This window comes from Trachurus japonicus, chromosome 16 (assembly GCF_045865225.1).
Source record: "Trachurus japonicus isolate A0001 chromosome 16, Traja_1.0".
NCBI classification, from domain to species: domain Eukaryota; kingdom Metazoa; phylum Chordata; class Actinopteri; order Carangiformes; family Carangidae; genus Trachurus; species Trachurus japonicus.
In genome coordinates this window covers 8,468,698-8,494,938 of record NC_140922.1, presented here as the reverse complement: position 1 = coordinate 8,494,938, position 26,241 = coordinate 8,468,698, and the positions used below count along the sequence as shown (strand labels likewise).

Below are 26,241 nucleotides of genomic sequence, written 5' to 3'. Positions count from 1 at the left end.
CATAGTGTCAAGGAAAGTTGAGGGTCCCGGGTTCAGCCTTTAGAGGGAATGTGATTTTTGCTATCTTATGACATTATAATCAGAAAGTGTGATTTGAAATGCTAAGGAGTAGGGAAGACTGGGGACAGTTGCAACACTTTTTACATTTTTCTCAGTTACTCAGAGACTATTTGGACTAGGCTCATCAAACTCTTATAGATTAAACCAACACAGTCTCACCCCTTTGCGTCAAACGGTTGACGCTTGGTCAAGGCCCCTTACGTCAATATACTGACGTGGAGGGGGTACCCTCGAGGTCGTTTCTCGACGAATAGGGCCACTCATAGACTTGAATGCAAATCCCTCATCGTCGGATTTTGACGAAGGGGGGCGGGACCGTTTCTCCCTCACTCCCAGTGCGTCAACAGCCTGACGAACGGTCACTGTCCCTCCTCGTCACATGCCTGACTCATTAGGTGCCCGTTTTTCGTCAGGTTTTGACGCGCTCGGCTTTCAGTTGATTCCAATGCAGTTCCCTTCGCGGCGATATGTGACGCTCAGAGCAAGTGATCCAGCCGACCCGGCTGCGGCACTGACAGACGCTGTGAGCAGAGAATAACTTTTTTTTTTTTTTTTTTTTTTTTTTTTAACTTTTCCTTAAATCTTTATTGAACCTGATGCTGCTGTGTCTGACGTAGCTTTCGGCAAGGACGTCCTTTCGGTTATTTATTTATTTATTTATTTATTTATTTAGTGATCATGGTGTTTGGTGCAGAATAATCAATCAATAAATAAATAAATAAATTACGTCCTTGTCGGAAGCTGCGTCAGACCAGGAGGGGGGGGGTTGTGGATTCTACAGGTGAAGACCACTTCCGCGTTCAAAAAGCTGCTCTGTTTAATCAATATTCTGAAGAAAGATCTGATTATTAGCCATAACGCTGTAACCATCCAAGGAAGACTGTGTAACAATATTATGTGCTTCTGCTGAGTCCAAAAGCCCTTTGTAATATCAACTTTATTTTAAGAAAACACGCTTTGTTTCCAATGTCATATCACGGAGAAGCACTACATTACCCATAATCCTCATATTTATCAGCAACGTGTCTGATTGGTTGAGCTTGCTGTTACCAGCAAATGAAAAAATAAAACAAATTGAGCTTATATTATTTTCTTAGTAACTAAAAGGTCTTAACATCTTTTTTGTTTTCAACATTGAATAAAAAAAGGGTGCTATATTGTTAAAATTCAACAATAAAGTGCATAAAAGTTGGCTTGACTTCTTTCTTTTTTTCTTTTTTTTCATAATTTTCACCAGCATCTTTCTGGTCCACATCACATCATATTTATTGTAATTTTTAATTCAATGAGTGACATTTTATTTTTTATCTGAAAAACATTATTATGAATTCAAGGGTCAGAGGTCACTGATTAGTGTTAAATTTAACCTTTTTGACCCTGTTTCCTTGAATAAATCACTAAGACTTTGATGCGGGAAGCTGAGATATTGATTTGATTTTGTTCAGAGCACTAGGGACAAAGTTTCTGTAGAATTTCAGACCTGTCGGACGTCCAGAAGGGTCACAGCTGACTGTCCAGGCTCGTTTCTCGGCCTTCAAAGCCTAGATTTAGAAGCCTTTTGTCTAATAACGTCTACATCCTTGGGGTTATAAGGCTGAAAGTTTCGTCCGGGGCCTAAGGCCATCCACCATGTGCAATTTCAAACCCGTGCGACCTTCACAAGTGTCAAAGGTCACTGATTTGTGACCTTTTTGACCCCGTTTCCTTGAATGAAACACCAAGACTTTGATGCGGGAAGCTGAGATTTTGATAGGTTGTCAGACTCAGAGTCTGTCAGACTTAAAGCTTGAGAGACCCTCTTAGTCAGAAAAGCCGAAATAGACAAAACACATTTCCAAAAGTCGTACAGTTCTGATTTCGTAATATATGGTTCGGGGGCCCAAGACGAACGCGTAGATGTGTGTTTGGTCCTGATTGAGCCATTACTTTTCGAGAGGCGGGGCTTCAAACAGTCGCATTCCTCTGTATCCTTGAGGCCGCCGTTTCCATAGAAACCGACCAAATCACTTGAAACTTGGCCTGTGGACTCATGGTGAGGCCCTTATCCCTCACCCCGAGACCCAACTCTGCGGGAGCATGGGAAAGCCAAGTGGCCCCCCGGGGCCCCTAGAGCAACGGGACCAAAATATTCTGATAGAGGACTCTCTGATATACAACCTATTAATATTTCATGATGATAACTTAAAGCGTGTATGTTTTGTTGAGAAAAAGCAGGAATGGCTGGATTCACTTTGATGTTTGACCCCTGTGACCTTTGACACTTACCAATTGGCTTTATGCACTGCTCCCCTACTTCCTGATCGTACACCAGCTCCTTTAGCTAAAAATTCAGCCTGATAGGCCAAAGCACCTGGAAGCTATTAAAGAATTGCATTTCTCCTTTAATATGAGGTCAGAGAAAGGAGCATTGCTTTTTGGCTATTTGTGACCCTTCTGAATGTCACAGAGCTCTGAATCTTTTGCACACACAATCTACTAGACATTCTGGACAACCTATCAAAATCTCAGCTTCCCGCATCAAAGTCTTGGTGTTTCATTCAAGGAAACGGGGTCAAAAAGGTCACAAATCAGTGACCTTTGACACTTGTGAAGGTCGCACGGGTTTGAAATTGCACATGGTGGATGGCCTTAGGCCCCGGACGAAACTTTCAGCCTTATAACCCCAAGGATGTAGACGTTATTAGACAAAAGGCTTCTAAATCTAGGCTTTGAAGGCCGAGAAAAAATAAAAAAATAAAATGTCACTCATTGAATTAAAAATTACAATAAATATGATGTGATGTGGACCAGAAAGATGCTGGTGAAAATTATGAAAAAAAAGAAAACAAGAAAGAAGTCAAGCCAACTTTTATGCACTTTATTGTTGAATTTTAACAATATAGCACCCTTTTTTTATTCAATGTTGAAAACAAAAAAGATGTTAAGACCTTTTAGTTACTAAGAAAATAATATAAGCTCAATTTGTTTTATTTTTTCATTTGCTGGTAACAGCAAGCTCAACCAATCAGACACGTTGCTGATAAATATGAGGATTATGGGTAATGTAGTGCTTCTCCGTGATATGACATTGGAAACAAAGCGTGTATTCTTAAAATAAAGTTGATATTACAAAGGGCTTTTGGACTCAGCAGAAGCACATAATATTGTTACACAGTCTTCCTTGGATGGTTACAGCGTTATGGCTAATAATCAGATCTTTCTTCAGAATATTGATTAAACAGAGCAGCTTTTTGAACGCGGAAGTGGTCTTCACCTGTAGAATCCACAACCCCCCCCTCCTGGTCTGACGCAGCTTCCGACAAGGACGTAATTTATTTATTTATTGATTGATTGATTATTCTGCACCAAACACCATGATCACTAAATAAATAAATAAATAAATAACCGAAAGGACGTCCTTGCCGAAAGCTACGTCAGACACAGCAGCATCAGGTTCAATAAAGATTTAAGGAAAAGTTAAAAAAAAAAAAAAAAAAAAAAAAAGTTATTCTCTGCTCACAGCGTCCGTCAGTGCCGCAGCCGGGTCGGCTGGATCACTTGCTCTGAGCGTCACATATCGCCGCGAAGGGAACTGCATTGGAATCAACTGAAAGCCGAGCGCGTCAAAACCTGACGAAAAACGGGCACCTAATGAGTCAGACATGTGACGATGAGGGACAGTGACCGTTCGTCAGGCTGTTGACGCACTGGGAGTGAGGGAGAAACGGTCCCGCCCCCCTTCGTCAAAATCCGACGATGAGGGATTTGCATTCAAGTCTATGAGTGGCCCTATTCGTCGAGAAACGACCTCGAGGGTACCCCCTCCACGTCAGTATATTGACGTAAGGGGCCTTGACCAAGCGTCAACCGTTTGACGCAAAGGGGTGAGACTGTTAAACATACATGTGTCAGCTAATTAGTCATGCCATTTAAAGATGGTTACATAACAAATCAATCACAATATTCATATGAATGGAAGAATCCAGATGTTGCAACTGACCCCAAACGTGGGGACAGTTGCAACACGGATAAGGGACGGTTGCAACATATTAAATATACATTAAATTTCACTAACCAACTTTTGATTTTTGTCCCAATAAGCAAAGTATTCCTAAAATATGCAATGTCTTGCAATAATACTATAGTATTATTTAGTTATTTAGTAATATTTATCAGAGAACAGTTGGAGTTTTGTTTTGCGTAGAACGGCCTTGAGTCAATGTGCAGCGGTTAACAGTTGAAACTCAATAGCTCAGTGTGAGACAAGAAGAATGGAACTATTTGCAACAAAAAAAACGTTTATGAAGCACATACTCTACGTTTGGATGATTTATTCACTGTATGACATCAAATAAATTAACTTTTCTCCAATTTTCATAGGAAAATGTGGCTACTTTTGTCCCATGGAACAAGATACAACTAGGCTATAGATACAAATTGCATATTTCATTATAGAAAGTTATCTGGGGAATTATTTTAAAATCTTTAGCATTACTCTCTCATGGTTTAATATAATTGGCTGTTCTGTTCATCACGAGGAATAAAATAGATTGTGCCTATTTTAAGCTAAAAATGTTTAAAGGTGTACAGAAAAGAAAACTGAATTTGAGCCCACTCTGGATCATAAAATTAATGTGATAACTCATCTTTCAGACGATGTAGGTCAAACTTTGTGCAAAATTCTATTTTTGAGTAAATCCGGGATGAAAGTGTGTATTTTTTTTTTCGCATTGGATAATGCAGGCGCACAGATTATGCGTCAGCCTGTACACGATTCATCAGCCACTGATATTGGATCCGTAATCCGTCATTCAAACGTCTGAGACACACACACACACACGGAGCTCGGGCTCGCCCCAAACTTTGAATATCCCGCCCGCTCGATAACGACCAATCAAATTCGTTTTCCTTACTCGGGTAAACTCGTGTTGCAGCTCGTGACAACTCGGCGCGACAAACAGGACAAACGGCCATTTCTGTACACCTTTAATTTTATACATTTGCATTTACGTATGTGCTTCCATATTCAAATGGCAGTTGTTGCAACCGTCCCCACCCTATCAGCCATGACAAAACATCACGTACTAGCTAGACACAATGACACTGACACATGGTGACCATGACATTTAATAGTCAACAAAACAGTGATTTAAACTACATAGGTTTGGATTAATTCATACAAAAGCCCAGGACAGTATGACAAAAATACAGCTCAAGAAAAAAGCTACTTCCATACCTCTAAAACAACTTTGTCTCAGTACAAGCAGGAGCAGATGCTGAATATGTCTTCTCTATTCTTGGTGGGTAGAGGGTCTAACTGTGAATGTGCAGTGTGAGTGTCATCACTCTAGCATGTTTCTGATTGGAGAAATAAGGCTTGTTGCAACTGTCCCTTGTTGCAACTGTCCCCAGTCACCCCTATCCTGTGATTTTTGCTATCTCATGATATTATGATCAGAAAACGTATTTTTGTTTAATATGACTACAAGGAAAGATGGTCATATGTGATTTGCAATTGTATCTAATGGTAAGATCAGGATGAGAAAGTGATGTGTTCTCCACTGTATTGAGATTGATGGTGAAACCTGAGCTGGTGGAATAGTTGCTGTAATCTGTTAAAAAAGGGAAGTAGGATGGGCAGGACAAAGGTTATTGTAATGAGGAACCTGTGACGTGTCCCTGAGACAGGCTGAGGCATGTCGAGGAGAGAAGGCCGCAAGGTCAGTAAAGGTGGCAGAGATTTAACGATGGGGAATTACACATTGACCAAATAAGGCAAGTACCGGTGCAGAATGATGGAGAAATTGTTCCATGACAGGGGAACGGTGTTGGCTATTGTCTACATTAATGTTTCAATCTACATTTTATAATAAACAAATTATAAGTGTAATCTAATATGACCAAGACACCTAAAAACAAAAACACAACCGTTTTCATCAATTTACAAGCAAGTGGGCAACACACATGATTGGAGTGAATGGGTTTTCTGGGCACTTTTGCAATACCTATATCCTGCCACTTGGGGGTGCATGAGGCTTACCACGGGACTCAATGAAAGTGTCGTTACTCTCTTATTCCAGTGCTCTAGTGCTGGTGTAATGTGGGTGATGTAGGTCACGCCTCCACCCCATCGTTCTAGGGAGAATGCCCTCCCACTTTGTCCACTGTCCTTGCTGGGATTCGCTGATCGACTTGACCAGGAGCCTGCCCTCCTCCATTCTCATCACTTCTGTCACCACCATCCTCTTTCGTACTGAAGCTCTGGACCACAGCTTCTGAGGCTCTCCCCAGCCCAGCCCAGCCCACACCTTCCTTGCTGGGTTTTCACGACCAGCTCTCGGTGCTTCAGTCTTGAGATACTGTAGCATTGTAAATAATGATATACAGTATATAATATGCATATCAATGTGTAACCATTTGTAATCCAAGTAACACTTGCTTTGCTTTGGGAAGTGTTCTACCAGGTTCAATGTAACACCGTGTGCTGCATCCTTTGGATTTTCCAGGTAGGCCTACAAACAATGGCGACTAAGAAACTGCTTGTTGAAACACTGAATAAACTGAGTCCTGAGGAACTTGATGAATTCAAGTCACTCATTAAACTGGAGAAAAGTTTCCCACTCAGCTCAAAGAGTCAAGTGAAAGTGGCAAACACACAGGAATTAGTGGATCTGATGGTGGAGACGTACAGACAAGAGAGTGAGGAGGTGGCCAGAAAGATTTTAAACAAGATGAAAACAACTGATCAACTGCAGAGGAGGCCAAAGCAGCTCAGCTCAGGAACCAAAGGTGAGGCAGAGGAGACACAAGTTTATATTTTGTTCTGGTACAACAGTAAAATACAGTATTGAAGTAGTTCTGCAAGGTTTCACTATCAATTTGAGATGCTATTGTAAATCTGCATGAAGCCTGTTAAATAAACGATGTCTATATTTAATTTTCCTATCAGACAAACACCACGCAGATGAAGATCGGCCTGCGCTGATGAAGAGAGTGAGTGTTACCTTTTGTGTGAATGAAATGCAGGAATTACACATGACAATCAGAGGAGTCAAAGTATGGGTGCAACTAAACAGAGCAAAAGTCATTTTAAAAGTACAAAGGAGGGAACAGGCGCCTCTGTATCGAATCCTGACTCAGGTGGCGCTTTGCTGCATGTTTATTAGATTGTTTATTAAGGATCCCCATTAGCTGGTACCGTAGTAACCTGTTCGTCTTCCTGGGGTCAACAAGGAGCAACACAAAAAATATATTATAATATTAGTGATTATGTCTTTTGATTTATGGTTGTCAGAGGTACTCTGACATATCTCATATCTCTAAAATGAGATACTTTGGTAACCCTTTAATTTACAGGCTGTTAATTACGTGATAATGTCTAGAAATAGCCTAAATAACACTCAATTTCATAGCAATGTTGAGAAATGTAGCAAAGAAATAACGATTGATTGTGTAGAAATTTCCCAGAAATATCGGTCAATTCCAAGGACTTGGTGGAGAAAAATTCTGGCCTTTCCCAAAACCTTCAAAGCATGTGTAATCTTTTATCTTTATGTAAAACACAACATTGCTATGAAACTGATTTCTAGACAATTTCTTGACATTACTGCACAATTAATTGTTATTTCTTGGCTATTTCCTGACATTATCACATAATCAACAGCCTGTAAATTAAAGGGTTACAGATACTTTTTTAAATAAAGAAATTATTAAAATGATTACCAATGTCATTTGGCCTAGTGAGAGCAAAACCGTTTGATTCAACAAAGGGAGGACAAACATTAGGTTTGCGATATTTAGCAGTATTTGATATTTTTTATAGAATATTATTCATTTTGTTTAATTTTGTGACTTGATTACGCAAAGAGCAATACTTGCGTCTATCTTTAATTAATCCAGATCTTAGGGCAACCTTTTTAGCAGCGTCTCTCTCACTGAAGTGTTATCAAGCCATGGGGGGCTCTTTTAGCTTGACTGTAAACTTTTTTAAAGGAGCGCTTGTCCACAGTCTTAATGTATCTGGACATAAATAAACTAAGTGCAGCCTCAGGGTCATCCTCACTATAGAAATGTGACTATGTAAAGGGTGGGCTAAAATTATTAAATTTGGAAGCTCTATGTCTTACATTAAAGGTCTTTTTTGTTCAAACATTGTATGTTAAGAAAGATTGGTTTTCTGTGAGGCTACTGGAAAGAAATCATCCTCTGTTGAAAAATAGGTTTTTCCTTTTTTACAAACTCAGTGTAGTCATATGGGTCAAATAGATATCATACTTGAAAACACATCACTGTTTCTAAAGGAGGCAATTCAGAGTTGGCTATGTTTCCAGTTCCACCCCCCAGAAACCAGAGAGGAAATTATATGGTCCCACGGTGACCTTACTTCCTGCTTCCTGCTTCCTCTATAGCGATTACTGTATGGCAATGGGCCAATTTGCCAAAATTTTGAACTATCCCTTTAAATAAAGACAAACCCACAATTGTCACTGAAATAACTTGAAACTGACAAAAGTAATAGTAAATACAAAAAATTATGAAAATTAACTAACGGAAATCAGATACTGCTTTTGAATTTTGGTGCAACAGAATTTGTTACAGTGCTTTGGCTTCAAAAGGAATAGGCTGGAGCTCGACTGGTGCACGATCTTTTATTTATCTTCAAGCACTGTGAAATTAAACATTAGACAATTTAGTATTACAAAATTGCACATTCAATACTCCTATACTCTATGCTCCAGCTGTCTCACGTGTGAAGGGTGCCTTTTCTAGACGGCATGTTCCAGCTCCTTCCACAGATGTTCAATAGGATTTTATCAGGGCTCATTGAAGGCCACTTCACAACTGTCCAGTGTTTCGTTCTTGGGTGTTTTTAGCTGCTGTGTGTATTTTACTCTGTTGGAGGACCCCTGAACCGTGAGGGGGACAGCTCTCCATTCCGACACCCCTCCACTTCGACACCCCGCTGTTCCGAAATACCCCCACTTCGAAACACCGCTACTCCGACACCCCCTCCTCCCCCCCGCAGCTGTCCAAGGTGCTGAACCGCGTGACGTTGTTTACATTCTGCTTTGTGGCTTGTCTGTGAAACGTGCGCTGCTCAGGGACTGGGCAGATCTGTCCCACTTCTCCCCGACTCCGTGGTTGGAGATCTCCCACACAGTAATAGAAATACACTTTTTATCTTTTCCCCCCCCCCTGCTCCGCTCGAGCGCGGCTGAACCCGGCTTGAGCTCACAGGGGCGCGAGGCTGCTGCAGCCGCCGCTCGTGCTGACAGCTGACTGAGGGAGATGCTTTGGTTAGGCTTAGGCAATGAAGAAAGGAGTTGGTTAAGTTTAGTAAAAAAAGACCAGGTAGAGGCTAGACAGGCTAGAAGCATAATGAACGTTATATGTCATTAATATGAAGTATTTGCTTGTTTTGCAGTTAATTATGCACATGATCCGTTTGACCCCAAAAAGGAAAAAAGGATCAATGCGCACTGCGCACTGGGGGTTTCCCCCACTGGCCTTTTCGGAGTAGCGGGGTCTTTAGAAAAAATAGAGAACCCCGCTATTACGATGAATGGAAGTCTATTGTCGGAAAGGCGGGGCTTCGGAAAGGCGGGGTGTAACCACCCGTGAGTCAGACCAGGCTTTCTGACACTGGGAAGCACATTTGACTCCAGATGCATATTAAAAACACATGCACTGAGGAGATGTGGACATAAAAAATCTTGAACCATTGAAGCTGATAAATTTCACCTTTGCCTCATGAATCTTTCCCTTGTTTTTACCAGGTAGAGACGATGGTGTCTGATATAGAGCTGCTTTTACAAACACTGTCTGATTTGAGTGACAGAGAGCTCAGGGACTTCAATTACAACCTAACAAGTGAAATTCGCCATCAGAGGCGTCATTCAGACACCATGTGGACCCTGCTTAGTGAGACAGACCTGGAGGTCACTGTGTTTTCACTGGCACAGACTTATGGTGGAAGTTATGTAGAGATGACTGAGCAGTTTTTAGAGATGGAGCTGCTCAGGGAGACAGACCTGGAGGTCACTGTGTTTTCACTGGCACAGACTTATGGTGAAGAGTCTGTGGAGACGACTGAGAAGATTTTAAAGAAGATGAAGAGGACTGATCTGGTGCAGAGGCTGTTTGACAGAAACTCAGGAACCACAAGTAAGACAATAAAGACAAGACATAAACAAAACATTGGTCATAGAACTAATTTCCCACATTTCCTAAGTTGTAGAGAAAAAAAGACACATTTCAAGGTTCAAAAGTCTTAAAAAGTAATTATTCAGATAAAGAGGTAATATGTAGTTGAAGAAAGTTGAGAATAATTTAGTGTTGATCTCTGCTGTGTTTTTATTCAGTTGTCAGTCACTAATGTGTCATATTTATTTCTCTTCACTGTAGAGAAACTCTCTGTAGATGAACGCTGCTCTGCTCTGATCCAGAAAGTGAGTAAAGTCACATCTGTTTGATTTCATACAACAATATTTTCATTCAATAGATGCAGGTTGAAAATGATAGTGAAGATTTCATCTATTGATACAACTCAGACTTATGATTTACTCTGGATTTATCTCACTGAACTTCAGCAGTGATTCAATCCAACAATAACATCATGATGTGTTTACCACTTCTTTTGCTTTGTACTTTGTGTTTCTCAAAAATAAGAGAAAAAAGTGAACCTATCATAATCAATATGATAGTAAATTCCATGTGTATCAATAACTGATACACATCACATAGTCTACACAAACAGATGGTCTGTGTTTATATAAATGGTAAATGGTCTGTATTTATATAGAGCTTTACTATACCTGCAACGATACCCAAAGCGCTTTACAGTACATCATACATCACATTCACCCATTCACACACACATTCACACACTGATGGCGGAAGCTGCCGTGCAAGGCGCTAACCGCGACCCATCAAGAGCAAGGTGGGTAAGGTGTCTTGCCCAAGGACACTACGGCAGCAACCGGGACAGAGCGGCCGCCCCCAAAGATGCAAAGAGACACATCTGTCAATGTCTAAATGGATTAAATGTCCTATGATTATATTCATGTTTCCAGGTGGCTACAGTGGCAGCTGTTAAACATCTGCTTCTGGAAAACCTGAAGGATTTGAGTGTTGAGGAGCTTCAGAGATTCAATGAAGTCCTGCTGTGGATTCCCTCCCCATGGGGAACTTCAGGCCGCTCATGGATGTGGAGCAGCAGTGACAACAGGGAAGATGTAGTGGATGTGATAATGGAGACCTACGGCCAACAGTCTGTGGAGGCGACCAAGAAGGTTTTCATGGAGATAAACAGGACTGATCTGGTTCAGAGGCTGTCAGAGACCAGCTCAGGATCTGAAGGTAAGACAGACATTAAAATCAAATCACACTCAAACATTGAATAAGCTTAGTTAAAAACTAAATTGGATTTGATTGTGTTTCTTTTCTTTTCTCCTCAGACAAACTACCTGGTGATAAATATCACACTGCACTGTCTGGAAGAGTGAGTCTGACTTTACTCATCACAGCTTTCCTTCAGTAAATGGAGGTTGAAAACCATCTTCATATTAAACACTGTGACAGGTTGGATGGTTCTCACCATCACCACCACTGATGTTATGACAGAACTGAAGCTATTGCAGAAGATGAGACGAGGAAATGTCAGCATGCACTTTTTTCTGACACTTTATGGATTTGAAAATACAGATTAAGTTATACATGGCATTTAAAATTATTTTCTTTGTTTTTATTTAATCAAGCTGATGTCAGATATTACTCAAATACATTAATTAGGATTGGCATCATTAGGTGTATAGAAATGAATATCAGCCGTAATTATTGTAAAGAAAAGAGCTTAAAGAAGCTAATAACATGATCAATACAACAGATATCACTGTTTTTTTTTTTTTTTAAGTATATTTTTCGGCTTTTTGCCTTTATTTGATAGTGATGACAGTAGAGATAGACAGGAAATGGGGAGGCAGAGAGGGGGAATGACACGCAGGAAAGGTCTGCCCGACGCGGGATTCGAACCGGGGACGCCTGCGGCGAGGACTGTAGCCTCTACATGGGGCTGCGCCACGCACCGCCCAGTTTATCACTGTTTGAGTGAACTTTCAGAAAAATATATTTAAACCTTTGAACAGCCACATTAAAAGAAATAAAAAAAAACAACTCTTGACTACAAAGTCCAATGAAGTTGGGACATTGTGTAAAATCTTAATAAAAACAGAATGCAAATCTCATAAAGCCATATTTTATTCACAATTAATCATAGTAAAGAAATGTTTAATAAAAATGTTTAAACTAAGAAATTGTAAGAATTTTCCATTGAGGAACATTATTCAGAAATTGTTCCACTATTTTTAGACACAGTTTTCCACCGACTGGTGAACCTCTGCCCATCTTTACTTATGAGAGATTCAGCCTCTCTAAGATGCTCTATTTAAACCCAGTCCTCTTCTGACCTGTTGCCAATTAACCTTATTACTTGCAAAATGCTCCCACAGCTGTTTATTATTAGTACCACTTACTTTTACAGCCTTTTGTTGCCCCTGTGCCAACCTCTTTGAGATTTGTTGCTGCCATCAAATTAAAAATTACCCTTTTTTTCCCCCTAAAATGGTACAATTCCTTAGTTACATTTGGTGTGTTTACTGTTCCACTGTGAATAAAATATGGGTTTATGAGATTTAACAAATTATAGCATTCTGTTTTTGTTTTTGTTTTTTACATTTTACATAATGTCCCAACCAGTGTGCGAAATAGGCTACCCATCAATATTCGGGGGGGTCCCTAACTCGCGATTGTTGCGCAATAGCCTACCGTTATTTTTTTTCTTTTTATAAAGTAGGACTATAACATTACAATAAGCCAAGAAAATTAGCCTATAGCCTAAAAAGTTGAGGCAAAGTTGTGCATTACAATGCAGAAAGTAATTGACAATAAATAGACGATAATTAAAATAAATAAAAGACAATAATTGGCACCACACTGGCACACTTGAACAATGAATAAATGCCAGGTATAAGAGACTGGCGCGCGATCAGGGCAATGCAGTTTAGACAATAAATAAAATACAATAATTTAAATGAATGAAAGACTAATTGACACCAAACTCGTGCATTCAAATAACAACCAACTGTATAAATCTGGAGATCGGAGACTGACGTGCAATCATGTGCAGGAGATCCTCAGCCTGCACTATGACCGATCATGTAACCTTCCATCTAGCAAATACGTTTAAACACAGCATTAAACACATCCACAAATCACATTTGTATAACGGGCCATCATGAAAATTGAAAAAGCACAGACAAATAGCCTAGCTCACAACAGGCGCCGGCCAAACAACACCACTGGGGGTACAGGCCATAGTATGCTGAAGCAGGCTAGCCTCTTACCTTAAAGCAGAAGTAAGTGGTCCGGTCGTTTTCGCTAATGCTGCGTTCCAGGCAGGCTTTTGAAATCGTAAATTACAGCTCCAAGTCACAACTTACGACTTTGTAGCGTTCCAGGCAACCCACTCGTGTTTTTCCGACCTGTTTTACCGGTGAAAGTCACTATAACGGCCACTCGTAACTTCCGACCGGTGAACTCGTACCAGATCGAACTGGTACGACTTCACAGTCGGAAAAATACGAGTTTCCTTGAACGCACCATAACAGTCCTCGTCCCTATGTCACCACATTCACGGCGTCCCTTGGCTGCACACACAGCCCTGCATGCCGTTCTCTCTCCTCATTGGATAAAAACTGTAGGATACGATAAATGTTTTCTCCTCGGCTCAGAGCAGAGCAGAGTGACTGACAGACCCGTGTTTCAGACCAAACACTCTATGTAAGTGATTGCTGTCGGAAGATATAACTATTTAAGACTTATATTAACACAAAAATATCACTTACTTCTGCTTTAATGTCAAGCCAAGGGTTGCGGTATTTCCATTACGCCACCTGCTTAGGTGTAAAAAAAAAAGAAAAAAAAAGAAAAGCGGCCAATCACCAGTGCTAGTAGCAGGAGCAGTGGCATCGGCTACGTCTTCGGAGCACTCAGGCCTCAACTTCACTTTCTTCGGCAGAGGGTGGGAGAGGAACGGGATCCTCTGTTCTGATAGCGAGTGGGCTCATGGTAGCGACACCAACATCGTCTATCTCTTCATCTCTGAGTGCCACCCTTTTGGATGTGAATCCAAAGTGTGCGAGTGATACACTCTGATTTAGCTTTCGCTTGCTAGCCATTGTTATTGTGACTTCTCAACCAGCCTGCCGACGTCTCTTGCGCTGGGCTGGCGCACATGGCTAATTTGCATAATGCGCAGATGACATGGTTCAGCTTAATGTTAAACGAATAAATGTTTTGAATTATGAATACTGGACATGGTGATCTTAAACACATTTAATTGACCACAATAAAATTATTCTATTATATTTTATTATATTATTTATTTTTTGACAAGATTGAGACCCCCCTCAGATTTTGCTTTTGAGTCTTTCAGGGGGTCTCAAGGGGTTAATCGGGGGGGTCCGACCCCCCCCCCCCCCAAACGCCCCCGTATTTCGCACTCTGGTCCCAACTTTTTCGGAATTGGGGTTGTAGGCTATAATGAAATACAGAGAAATACATCTGTAGCTGTCCTAGATAAAAACTTAGGCACTTGCTTAACATGTCCTTCAATTTTTCAGGTAGCAGCAAAACATGCTGTGAAACATGTTCTCTTGAAAACACTGAAAAATTTGGCTCTCAAGGATTTCAACAAATTCAAGTGGCTTCTGCAGTTCACGTCCTTTCAGAGGGACCCTCCACAAATCCCACAGGAGGAACTGGTGACAGCAACCAGAGCAAAAACAGTGGCTCTGATGGTGAAGAGGTTTGGTCAACAGTCTGTGGAGGTGATCATGGAGGTGTTGATGGACATGAACAGGACTGATCTGCTGCAGCGTCTGTCAGAGTCCAGCTTACAACTCAAAGGTGAGACATGGAAAACAAACAACACATAAGTCTGTGTTAATAATTAGACAGGGATACATCATTTTAACTAAAAGTAGCTTAAATGTCTCACAGATGAAACTTGAATCAGCTCCTCTTTCACACATGTTTGAGAGAATTTGAACATTATAATAACATTCTAGAAATCATATTTGTTTCAAATCCTTCATCACAGATTCATGATGTAGTGTCCACCTTTCTGTCTTTAAAATGTAATTAAATTAAATGCTTTAGTCAAGGTGATGGTCATATCAGGCAATCGATGTGCCATGAGTCAAAGATAAAATTGAAATTTATATTTTGTTCTGTTACAACCAAAACGTCCTTCACCTGAGGGACAACACTGGATCAGATCTGTCACAGTTTCAGAACAGTTTTCTTCATCTGCATGAAGTCTGTTAAATAAATTAACTTTATGTTTTACTTGACATTTCTTTTTCTCATCACACCATATAGATGAAGACTGGCCTGCACTGATGAAGAAAGTGAGTGTTACATTTCCTTTTTGTATGAATTACAAAATGACAATGAATAATAACATGACAATCAAAGAACCAAGTTTGAGTCAAAATGTGGGTGCAGCAAAACCAGATCGATTATTTTTTACAAGGCAAGAGTTCCAACACAACAAAAAAAGGTCTTTGTCAATGTCCTTCTAAAAAAAAAGAACAGCAGAAGAAACACCTGTCTAACTTCTCTACAAAGTGACTTTACAAAGTCCACAGTGGGCACCGATCAATAAAGGAGCTATGGAGCAAGTTCAAAGAGACAACTCAAACTGCTCCAATCCTCATCAGCTGATCAGTCACTTGCTCTCCTAATATAATTAAGACAGGATATTCCTTCCTCTTTGCTGCTGCTCTGGCTGCCCATGACGTTTCTCAACCCCTCCACCTCCCCAGCATCCACCTGTGGGCTCTGTTTCTTTGATCCCTGTGGGGATCTGCTATTCATTCCATGTAATGTCTGTCAAGCAGATCATTTCAGTGAATGAAGAAATGAGACAGAGCCTGACGCTAAACTTGCTCCAGCCATGCTAAAATGATCTATGCTCTGCTTCAGTTAAAAAATGTTTATGCTCAATAAAAATATTCAACTCAATCTAGAGTTGTCTGATTGAACTAACTAATGTGTCTAAACACAGAAATAACTATATGAGAAAAATGTAAAGTATACTCGAGCTTTTTCTTTTCTTTTTTTTTGGCCAGAGCAGTCAGCATCCAAGCAATGTTATTGCTGTCCCTGTTTGCCATATTATAAATTTAAGTATTAGAAAAGGTGTCTGTCCACAGCCATGGAAAATAGCAAAAGTTGTTCCTTTGTCCAAGAACCCAGCTGTACCTTTCTGTGGTTCCAATAGCCGCCCTATTAGTTTGTTGCCAGCGTTAGGAAAGATTATGGAGAGAATTATTTTTGATCAAATTCAAACATATTTTGAAGTGAATAACTTAAATACAGGAAATCAGCACGCCTATAAATCAGGTCATTCCACATGTACTGCTCTGACACAGATGGTTGATGACTGGCAGAGGGAGTTAGATAATAAAAATTTAGTTGGTGCAGTGTTGCTTGATTTGAGTTCAGCTTTTGATATTATTGACCACTCTCTGTTATTGGATAAGTTGAAACATTATGGATTTACAGTCACTGCATTAAAATGAATGGAAAGCTACTTAACAAGTAGGAAACAAATTATTTATTTTAATGGAAGTGCATCAAAAATGAGACATGTGACATGTGGTCTTCCCCAAGGGAGCTGTTTAGGACCATTATTATTTTCTGTATTTATTAATGAACTACCTTTTGTTTTGAAGAAGTCTAACATCGCTATTTATGCGGATGATTCAACAATTTATGCCACTGCCCCTTTAATAGGTGAACTGAACAACATATTGCAAGAGGAATTAAATTTAGTGGCTGAGTGGATCGATAATAATAAATTAATTCTCAATGTTGGCAAAACAAAATCTATATTGTTTTGCTCAAAGTATCAGTTCAAGCCTGAACTAACACTTACATTAAATATAAATAATATTTTGGTTGAACATGTATATGAGACAAATCTGTTGGGTGTAACTCTGGATCATAATTTATCGTGGTCCAAACAAATCGATACTGTAGTTGGCAAAATGGGAAGAGGAGTGTCAGTAGTGAAAAGAATTTCTAATTTTCTATCCCCAGATGTCAGGAGGCAGGTTTTGAATGCTTTGGTTTTGTCGCAACTTGATTATTGTTTAGTAATTTGGTCAAGTACTTCTGTTAAGAACTTGAGGAAATTACAAGTTGCTCAAAATAAAGCTGCACGTTGCGCTCTATTATGTTCTTATCGAACTAATGTGATCAGCATGTATGATAGTCTGGGTTGGCTACCTATAAGACATAGGTCTACCTATGCTTTGTTGAATTTTCTAAGAAATACACTTGTGACACAAGTACCAAAATTATTGTATGACAAACTACACTCCCATTTTGCCCAACATAGTTATCGAACAAGAAGTACATCAGAAGGGAGGTTCATATTGCCCAGAGTGAGAACAGGTATAATTCAGAGAACAGTTCTGTACAGAGCTATGGTTGCCTGGAACTCTCTACCAGTTCATATTGCTCATGAAAGTAACAAAGATCGGTTTAAATTGCTGTTAAAACAGTATCTCTTAGAATTTAATGAAATATGATTTAATATATTGAGGTTATTAGAGGACTCGCTACAGTTGTGGTTGTACCCTCTTTCTTGGAGTGTATTTGTGTGAGTTGTTGAAGTGCATGGTCGCAGTTACTTCAGACAGGCAATGCTTATTATATGATCCATTTGTTGTTATTTTATTTTATTTTATTTTTTTATTTACTTTGCGGTTGTACTTAAGGTATTGAAGTACTGAATGGAATCTGAGCAGAGAAATTATGACGTCTGTGTTGTCTGTCAAATGTCTTGTCAGATTTTTGTTCATTTTTAGGGAGCCTTGTTGTTTGTTTTTGTTGTGTCATGTATAAATGTGTGTTTTTCATGTGTATATGTGAATGTATGTTTCTTATGTGTTGATGTGAATGTTTATGTTGTGTGTATGTCGGACCCCAGGAAGAATAGCCGATGCTGTGGCAGGTGCTAATGGGGATCCTAATAAAGAAAAGAAAAGAAAGAAAAGGATTACAGTAACAAACGCACTTCCCCTGTCTGCCATGTGCCATGTTTCTTGACTTGCTTTTCAAATGGCAATATTTAAAACACAGACACTTTATCATCAAGTCCAACAGAGAAGATTTACTCAGAGCTGACAGCTGACACTTAGACACAGTGACAGCCATGTAATGAAATGACGAGCTTGTACAAAGTGGATGGATGATGTAATCTTACAACATCCATCCACATATTAAAAACACATGCATTGAGGAAATGTGGACAGAAAAAATCTTGAACCATTGAAGCTGATAAATTTCACCTTTGCCTCATGAATTTTCCTTTGTTTTTACCAGGTAGAGACGATGGTGTCTGATATAGAGCTGCTTTTACAAACACTGTCTGATTTGAGTGACAGAGAGCTCAGGGACTTTAATGACAACCTAACAAGTGAAATTCGCCATCAGAGGCGTCATTCAGACCCCATGTGGACCCTGCTCTGGGAGACAAACCTAGAGGACACTGTGTTTTTAATGGTGCAGACTTTTGGTGAAGAGTCTGTGGAGACGACTGAGAAGATTTTAGAGAAGATGAAGAGAACTGATCTGGCGCAGAGGCTGTTTGACAGAAACTCAGGAACCACAAGTAAGACAATGAAAACAAAACATGTATCATGATATGCACAGTAACAATTTATAAAACTGATCCGTAACCAGGTTTTGTCTGCTTCTTTTTACATTATAAATAAAGTTTATAATATGGAGAAATCAAGACTTATCGTGCATTTGTTTTACCAGTGGAAAATAATATATTGTGGGAGAGCAGATACTGTAACAATAACAGCATTTATATTACATAAGAAACAATATTGATGGATGTCGATCACTTATTTTTATTTCCTTCATTTCTCCTCAGAAAAACATCCAGTAGATGAACATCTGTCTGCACTGATCCACAAAGTGAGCAATGTCACATTTGTCTATTCATGTGCTGTACAGATTTTACTCAGTAAGATGAAGGTTTATGATCAACATCACTGATGATGAATTATTAAATTAGTTTCAGAAAGCGACACGTTCGCTTTAACAATATACTCGTTTATTTCAGGTGGCAACAGTGGCAGCTGTTAAAGAGGTGATTTTAGAAACACTGACTGGTTTGAGTGGTGAGGATCTGCAGAGATTCAAGTGGTTCCTGCAGCTCACTTGCTTCCACAAAGGTTTTCCGTACATCTCATTGATTCAACTGGTGGGACACAGTGCAGACAGACTGTCAGAAGTGATGGTGGAGATGTGTGGCCTTCAGTCTGTGGACGTGACCAGGGAGGTTTTAATGGACATGAACAGGACTGATGTGGACCAGAGGCTGTCAGAGATCAGCTCAGGACTCAAAGGTGAGATAAAGAAAATAACTGTCACATTAATGTTGTAATAAATAAATATACAGGGCTGGAAAATGTTTTTAACTGAGTTGCAATATAATAAATCCATCTTCTAGTTTAAAGCAATACAACAACACCATGTGGTCTTGTACCTTTACTGCAGAGATGCCTGGTCTCTCTCTGGTTTTTCCTCCTCTCAGTCACCAAGTGCTTATTTTCTGAGGGAACTGCTGGGGTTGTTATAATTAAAGGTTGAATATGGAGAATTACCAAAATACCACCATCTATTGATCAAGACAGGCAACAACAACAACAGAAAAATAATTCCTGCAGTCGGTTGCCAGACCGTTGCTAAGTGTAACACACTATTGCTAGGGACGCCGCTCTGATCAGAGTAGCACAGAGAAGAACTATGCAGGATATTTACCTACATCATTAAACAGTGATGTTAGATAAATAACTTGTAGCTTGTTACAGGGAGAGTGGAGGCTCTCTGCCTTCCACATCGCTGCTGAAAACCAAACCTGCGATCAGAGCCTCGGACCCGGTGTCAAAAAAGAAAAGCGCACCCCATAAACTCTAATCTCTTGTTTATGACAGATAAGACTACACAAATACACGCATCGTAACATGCATACAATAATCCACTGATCCACCGATTGATTATAAAAAGGCTTTGCTGAAAACAATCGCACATGTCAAATCACAGCGGTCTCTGCCATGAAATATTAGAGTCTTTTTATATTGATTTACACAGGGCAAGGTGAAGACAGTGTTTATCATGTGATTACCATCGGTGTTAAATGTGTTGCAACTTCTGGATCATCAGCTGAAGTATCTGGTGTGAAAACAACTAAAAATAAAGACGGAGATGTCATGAGTTGAACTGAATTATGTTGAAAGAAGGTGAACTGAATCTGTCCCTCAAAGTCCTGCTGTTACTGTCATTTACATCTCAGAGTATGAACCTTTAACACAGAGTTTAACAGCAAATGTGTCGTCATGTTGACATCCAGTGTTGATCAGGTGAAACAGTGTTTTGATGGTGTTAGTATGAAGTAGATTTTCTGTTGATATCAAACAGTCTGACTGTGTCTGATGTGAAATCAGTTCCTGAATCTTGTGATGTTTCCTTCCTCCTCAGAGAAAGATGAACGCTGCTCTGCTCTGGTCCAGAAAGTGAGTTCATTCACATTAAATGATCTAAAACTGGAACAATGAATTGATTGGTGGAAAATTCATTCTGTTGAACCTATATTCAATTATTTTGATAGTTATAGCTTCTTATGAGTGTCTAGTCTGTGTGAATTTTATTCTAACAGTGACAGAGTCTTTATGTCATTTTCTAACGTTTTATAACCTTAGGCCTAATAGAGTAATTTAAAAAAAGAATATAATTGACTTATTAATCAATAAATCAATGTTATTTTATTTTGAGAACTGAAGCTGAATTCAGTTCAGCTTGTGTAAGCTTGATGGAAATCTTCAGCAGACAATAAAATAAAAATAATGAACCTGTTCAAAGAAACTAAACTGTGATCAACACATCTACATTTCCATAATAAACAGGTTTTTGAGATGTGACAAGAAAAATCCATAACCTTTCCAGGAGATAAAGTGTTTTCACTTTTCCCTTGAATTTACCAGGAAGAAACAATGGTGTCTGTTATCAATCTGCTTTTGAAGACACTGTCTGATCTGAGTGTTGAAGAGCTCAGTGGCTTCAATCAGTTTCTCCCGAAGCGTCAGAGGTTTCCTTACATGCCATGGACCCTGCTCAGGGAGACAGACCTGGAGGACACTGTGTTTGCAATGATACAGACTTATGGTGAAGAGTCTGTGGAGATGACTGAGAAGATTTTAAAGGTGATGAAGAGGACTGATCTGGTGCAGAGGCTGTTTGACAGAAGCTCAAGAACCACAAGTAAGACAATAAAGACAAGACATAAACAAAACATTCGTCATAGAACTTATTTCTCACATTTCCTAAGTTGTAGGAAAAAAGACACATTTCAAGGTTCAAAAGTCTTAAAAAGTAATTATTCAGATTAAGAGCTAAATACTGTCCTAGTTGAGGAAAGCTAAGATAATTGATCACTGTGCTGTGTTTTTATTCAGTTGTCAGTCACTAATGTGTCATGTTTATTTCTCTTCACTGTAGAGAAACTCTCTGTAGATGAACGCTGCTCTGCTCTGATCCAGAAAGTGAGTAAAGTCACATCTGTTTGATTTCATACAACAATATTTTCATTCAATAGATGCAGGTTGAAAATGATGGTGAAGATTTCATCTATTGATACAACTCAGACTTATGATTTACTCTGGATTTATCTCACTGAACTTCAGCAGTGATTCAATCCAACAATAACATCATGATGTGTTTACCACTTCTTTTGCTTTGTACTTTGTGTTTCTCAAAAATCAAAGAGAAAAAAGTGAACCTATCATAATCAATATGACAACAAATACCATTGTGTATCAATAACTGATACGCATTACATAGTCTACACAAACAAAGATGACATGCAAAGAGACACATCTGTCATTGTCTAAATGGATTAAATGTCCTATGATTATATTCATGTTTCCAGGTGGCTACAGTGGCAGCTGTTAAACATCTGCTTCTGGAAAACCTGAAGGATTTGAGTGTTGAGGAGCTTCAGAGATTCAAGCAAGTCCTGCAGTGGATTCCCTCCCCATGGGGAACTTCAGTCAGTCTATGGATGTGGAGCAGCAGAGACAACAGGGAAGATGTAGTGGATGTGATAATGGAGACCTACGGCCAACAGTCTGTGGAGGCGACCAAGAAGGTTTTCATGGAGATAAACAGGACTGATCTGGTTCAGAGGCTGTCAGAGACCAGCTCAGGATCTGAAGGTAAGACAGACATTAAAATCAAATCACACTCCAACGATGGATACGTTTAGTTAATAACTGTTTCAATTTCAACTTGGAATAGCCTAGACTGTGTTTCTTTTCTTTTCTCCTCAGACAAACTACCTGGTGATAAATATCACACTGCACTGTCTGGAAGAGTGAGTCTGGTTTTACTCATCATCACAGCTTTCCTTCAGTAGATGCAGGTTGAAAACCATCTTCATATTAAACACTGTGACAGGTTGGATGGTTCTCACCATCACCACCACTGATGTTGTGACAGAACTGAAGCTATTGCAGAAGATGAGACGAAGAAATGTCAGCATGTACTTTTTTCAACCGTTTTTAAATTTGAAAATACAGATCAAGTTATATGTGGCGTTTAAACTTGTTTTCTTTGTTCGTTTTTAACAATATAAACAAATTGATTCATGTCAGGTATTGTTCAAATGCATGAATTAAAAGGATAAATGCGATCATTAGGTTTGTGTTGATATAAATTGCAAAGAAATGAAAACTACATTACGATTATACAGAAAAGAGCTAAAAGAAGCTAATAATGATCAATACAACAGATATCACCAAGTTTATCACTGTCTGAGTGAACTTTCAGAAAATAATTTACAAACCTTTGAACAACCATATTAAAACTCTGACTATAATGAAATACAAAGAAATATGAATAAGAAATCTGTAAATGTCAAAGATAAGAACTTACACAAAATGTTTTCTTTACATTTTCAGGAAGCAGCAAAAGATGCTGTGAAACGTGTTCCTTTGGAAACACTGAGAAGTTTGACTGCCAAAGATTTCAACAAATTCAAGTTGCTGCTGCAGTTCACGTCCTTTCAGAGGAGCCTTCCACAAATCCCACAGAGTCAACTGATGGGAGCAAACAGAGCAGAAATTGTGACATTGATGGTGGAGAGGTTTGGTCAACAGTCTGTGGAGGTGATCAGGGAGGTGTTGACGGACATGAACCGGACTGATCTGCTGCAGAGTCTGTCAGAGTCCAGCTTACAACTCAGAGGTGAGACACAGAAAACAAATGACACATACCGTAAGTCTGTGTTAATAATTAGGGGTACATCATTTTAATAAAATGTGAATGTGTTTCAGTTAAAACCTAATCAAAGAGACTGAACCCCTTTCACTCTTAGATTCTCATGATGAGTTGGGTTTTGATAAATTTTATTTTCTTTGTTTTTATTTTCTTCAAAGAAGCAACTGAGTGGAGCAAAATATAAATATATGAATCTGACCATGTTTATATTTATATTAGATTTTTAATTATAATACATTATAGAAATAATATTTGTTTCTAATCCTTCAGAGTTAATTCCTTCAGACTTCATGGGCGTTAATGAGTTAATGATGTAGTGTCGAAGTCCTTTTATAATTTCATTATTCACAACAGAGAAAATGTTTATTTGCTTTAATCCTGAATGTTATGTTTCAGAAAAACATCTGACTTCACCGCTCCAGAAAGTGAGTAAAGTCACATGAGACTCACCACACAGCTTTAACTGAACAGTTACAGGGTGAAACTCATCCTCATCATGGTTGCTATAAATAACTAATACATACAATATATATATATATATATTCACTGAATGAGATACATACTGTAAATGTCTCCTGATGACTTTGAATCCAGCAGGATGTAAACATGACATCAGTGAAGGAGAAACTTCTGGCAACGTTAGAAGATTTAAATTATCAAGAGTTCAGAGAATTCAAGTCGGTCCTGCAGAAGAGTGAAACAACAATTGATCTTCTAATAAAACACAAAAACCCAATGACGTCGGCACAAAGAGTTGATGTAGTGGAGCTGATGGTGCAGACGTGCGGTGAACGGTCTGTGGAGGTGACCAGGGAGATTTTAAAGAAAATGAACAGGAGTGATCTGGTGCTGATGCTGTCAGAGACCAGCTCAGGATCCAGAGGTAAAATCTGTGAGAAGAAAACTAAACTCTGACCCAAATTGTTTTATGTATCATCTGATCATTTCAAATGTTGTTGTGATTTAACAAGGAGATTCAAGGAGCTTGGAGGTTGAGGGCTGTGGAAGCACTACGGTATTTTCTTTCTTTTATTAATTATTTAATTAATTAATTTTCAATCATCCATTCGTTCATTCATTCTTATCTAGACGACAGCTGACTTTTCTGACTGTCCTCTGCAGCAGGAATCCAGCGACTGGACTAAACTTGAACCTGAGGTGAACAGTACAGAAGCAGACGAAGCTTCAACTTACAGGTAAAAACAACAAGTTGAAAACTGCAGCTCAGCAACTGGAGCAGTAGGAAGAAGTTCAGCTTGGTTCATGGGATGTTTTCACAGGAGGAAAACTAGAATCTCTCTCTGTGCTGTTACTGCTTCTAGCAAATCAACATGACAAGTAAACTGATGATGTTACATTTGACTCTGAATAAAGTCCAGGCAGATTATTTTCACTGTGTCTCTAATAGAGTTTTATGCACAAACACAAACTGACCTGTTTGGTCTGATTTAGTCTACAGTCTGAGGCAGGACGCTTTGAGTGCAGTGTCTCTGCTTTACGCTGGGTCTGTAAGGAGAAGGTCAGCCTCCAGTACCAGTTTAACTCTTGGGAGGACCACATGGAGAGGATGGAGAGCAGACAGTACATGCCTGCAGGACCTCTGATGAACATCACAGTCGATGCTGGGAGGTTGGATGAAGTCTACCTGCCACACTGGATCTGCATAGGTCAGTGGACTTTTTACATCTCTCACTACACAAGAGAATAACAACTCTGCTGCAGTCGGTTCCTCCTCACTGTGTGTGCTTGTGTTTTGTGCAGATGACGACCCAACAGTAAAAGACAACTTTGCAGTCCTGCACATAGATGAGTGTGGAGATGTTGTGGAAAAAGTATCTGAGGTCACACCGTCCCATGTCAAGTTGTCTGAACCAGTTTTCTCTCCAAGAGCCGTCCTGGTGAAAGTCGGTCTTCCAGTGAAAACTAGATGTCACGTATTAATATACTATAAACCCAAGTTACCAGTCCTGAAGCTGCATGTCTACGTGATCCCAAAAGATCCTGCTCTACAAAAGGTTACTGAATATTTTACTGTCACCCATTCACAACATTATAAGATCAAATGACAGCAAAGTCCTTAAAGGGCCAGTGTGACACAGCAATGTCTTTAACATTTGAAGGAAAAACACACAGACTGACAGACCATAATATAATATTGATTCAACACAACAGATGCTCTATAATCAATTAAAAGTAAGATGTATGTAAATTTGTTATAGAAATACAACAGAGATGTTTCAGCAGTTACGCTGGGAATAATTTCAAAAGTTTATGTTGATATTAGAAATTACATAGAAAGAATTAAACATGTTTAGTTCACTGTAAGGTCCTTTAATGATACTAGACAGGTTCCTTTGGGAATATTATAATATAACAGTTCCTCAATTATGAAATAATTATAACATAAATCAATATGACTCTCATCTCATATGTGGCTTGTCCAACGTCTTTCCTCATAATTACTTCTGCATGAGTATATTTAAACATGGTTAAAATGTTTTCAACATATTGTGGCTTTTTCTAAAATTTTATTCTCATAACATGACTTTTTTTCAAAATGTCAGGTTTTTAGGGTCCGGGCAGCCAGGACACTATTGTATTCCTAGGAATTCTTCTTTCTTTCTTTCTTCTTCCAAGGAAATCCTACTTCCCATGGGCGAAAACTCACCAAACTTTACAGAAATGCCCGCCCCCCCCCCCTTACATTTAAAAACTTTAAAAATTCCTACCAAACCAACGGTAGATCCTACAGTTTTGAAACTTCACCACAATGTAGCCCAGATA

At 39.2% G+C, this 26,241-nt stretch overlaps 2 protein-coding genes across 2 annotated transcripts in view; both read left to right on the top strand.

Moving 5' to 3' along the window:
• Positions 1-26,241, top strand: part of LOC146971665 (uncharacterized) — a 94,277-nt gene that overhangs the window by 45,476 nt on the left and 22,560 nt on the right. The window contains exons 5-17 of the mRNA XM_085802460.1: positions 19,244-19,529; positions 20,662-20,696; positions 21,165-21,441; positions 21,679-21,722; positions 22,109-22,394; positions 22,509-22,552; positions 23,139-23,424; positions 23,854-23,882; positions 24,055-24,340; positions 24,429-24,472; positions 24,583-24,653; positions 24,910-25,124; positions 25,219-25,472. Of these exons, the coding sequence (XP_085658586.1) occupies positions 19,244-19,529; positions 20,662-20,696; positions 21,165-21,441; positions 21,679-21,722; positions 22,109-22,394; positions 22,509-22,552; positions 23,139-23,424; positions 23,854-23,882; positions 24,055-24,340; positions 24,429-24,472; positions 24,583-24,653; positions 24,910-25,124; positions 25,219-25,472 (2,157 nt within the window). The remainder of the gene's footprint in view (positions 1-19,243; positions 19,530-20,661; positions 20,697-21,164; positions 21,442-21,678; positions 21,723-22,108; positions 22,395-22,508; positions 22,553-23,138; positions 23,425-23,853; positions 23,883-24,054; positions 24,341-24,428; positions 24,473-24,582; positions 24,654-24,909; positions 25,125-25,218; positions 25,473-26,241) is intronic.
• On the top strand, positions 10,026-11,441 carry LOC146971666 (uncharacterized). Its single transcript, XM_085801888.1, has 3 exons — positions 10,026-10,203; positions 10,444-10,487; positions 11,112-11,441. The coding sequence occupies exons 1-3, from the start codon at positions 10,026-10,028 to the stop codon at positions 11,439-11,441; spliced, it is 552 nt and encodes a 183-aa protein (XP_085658014.1).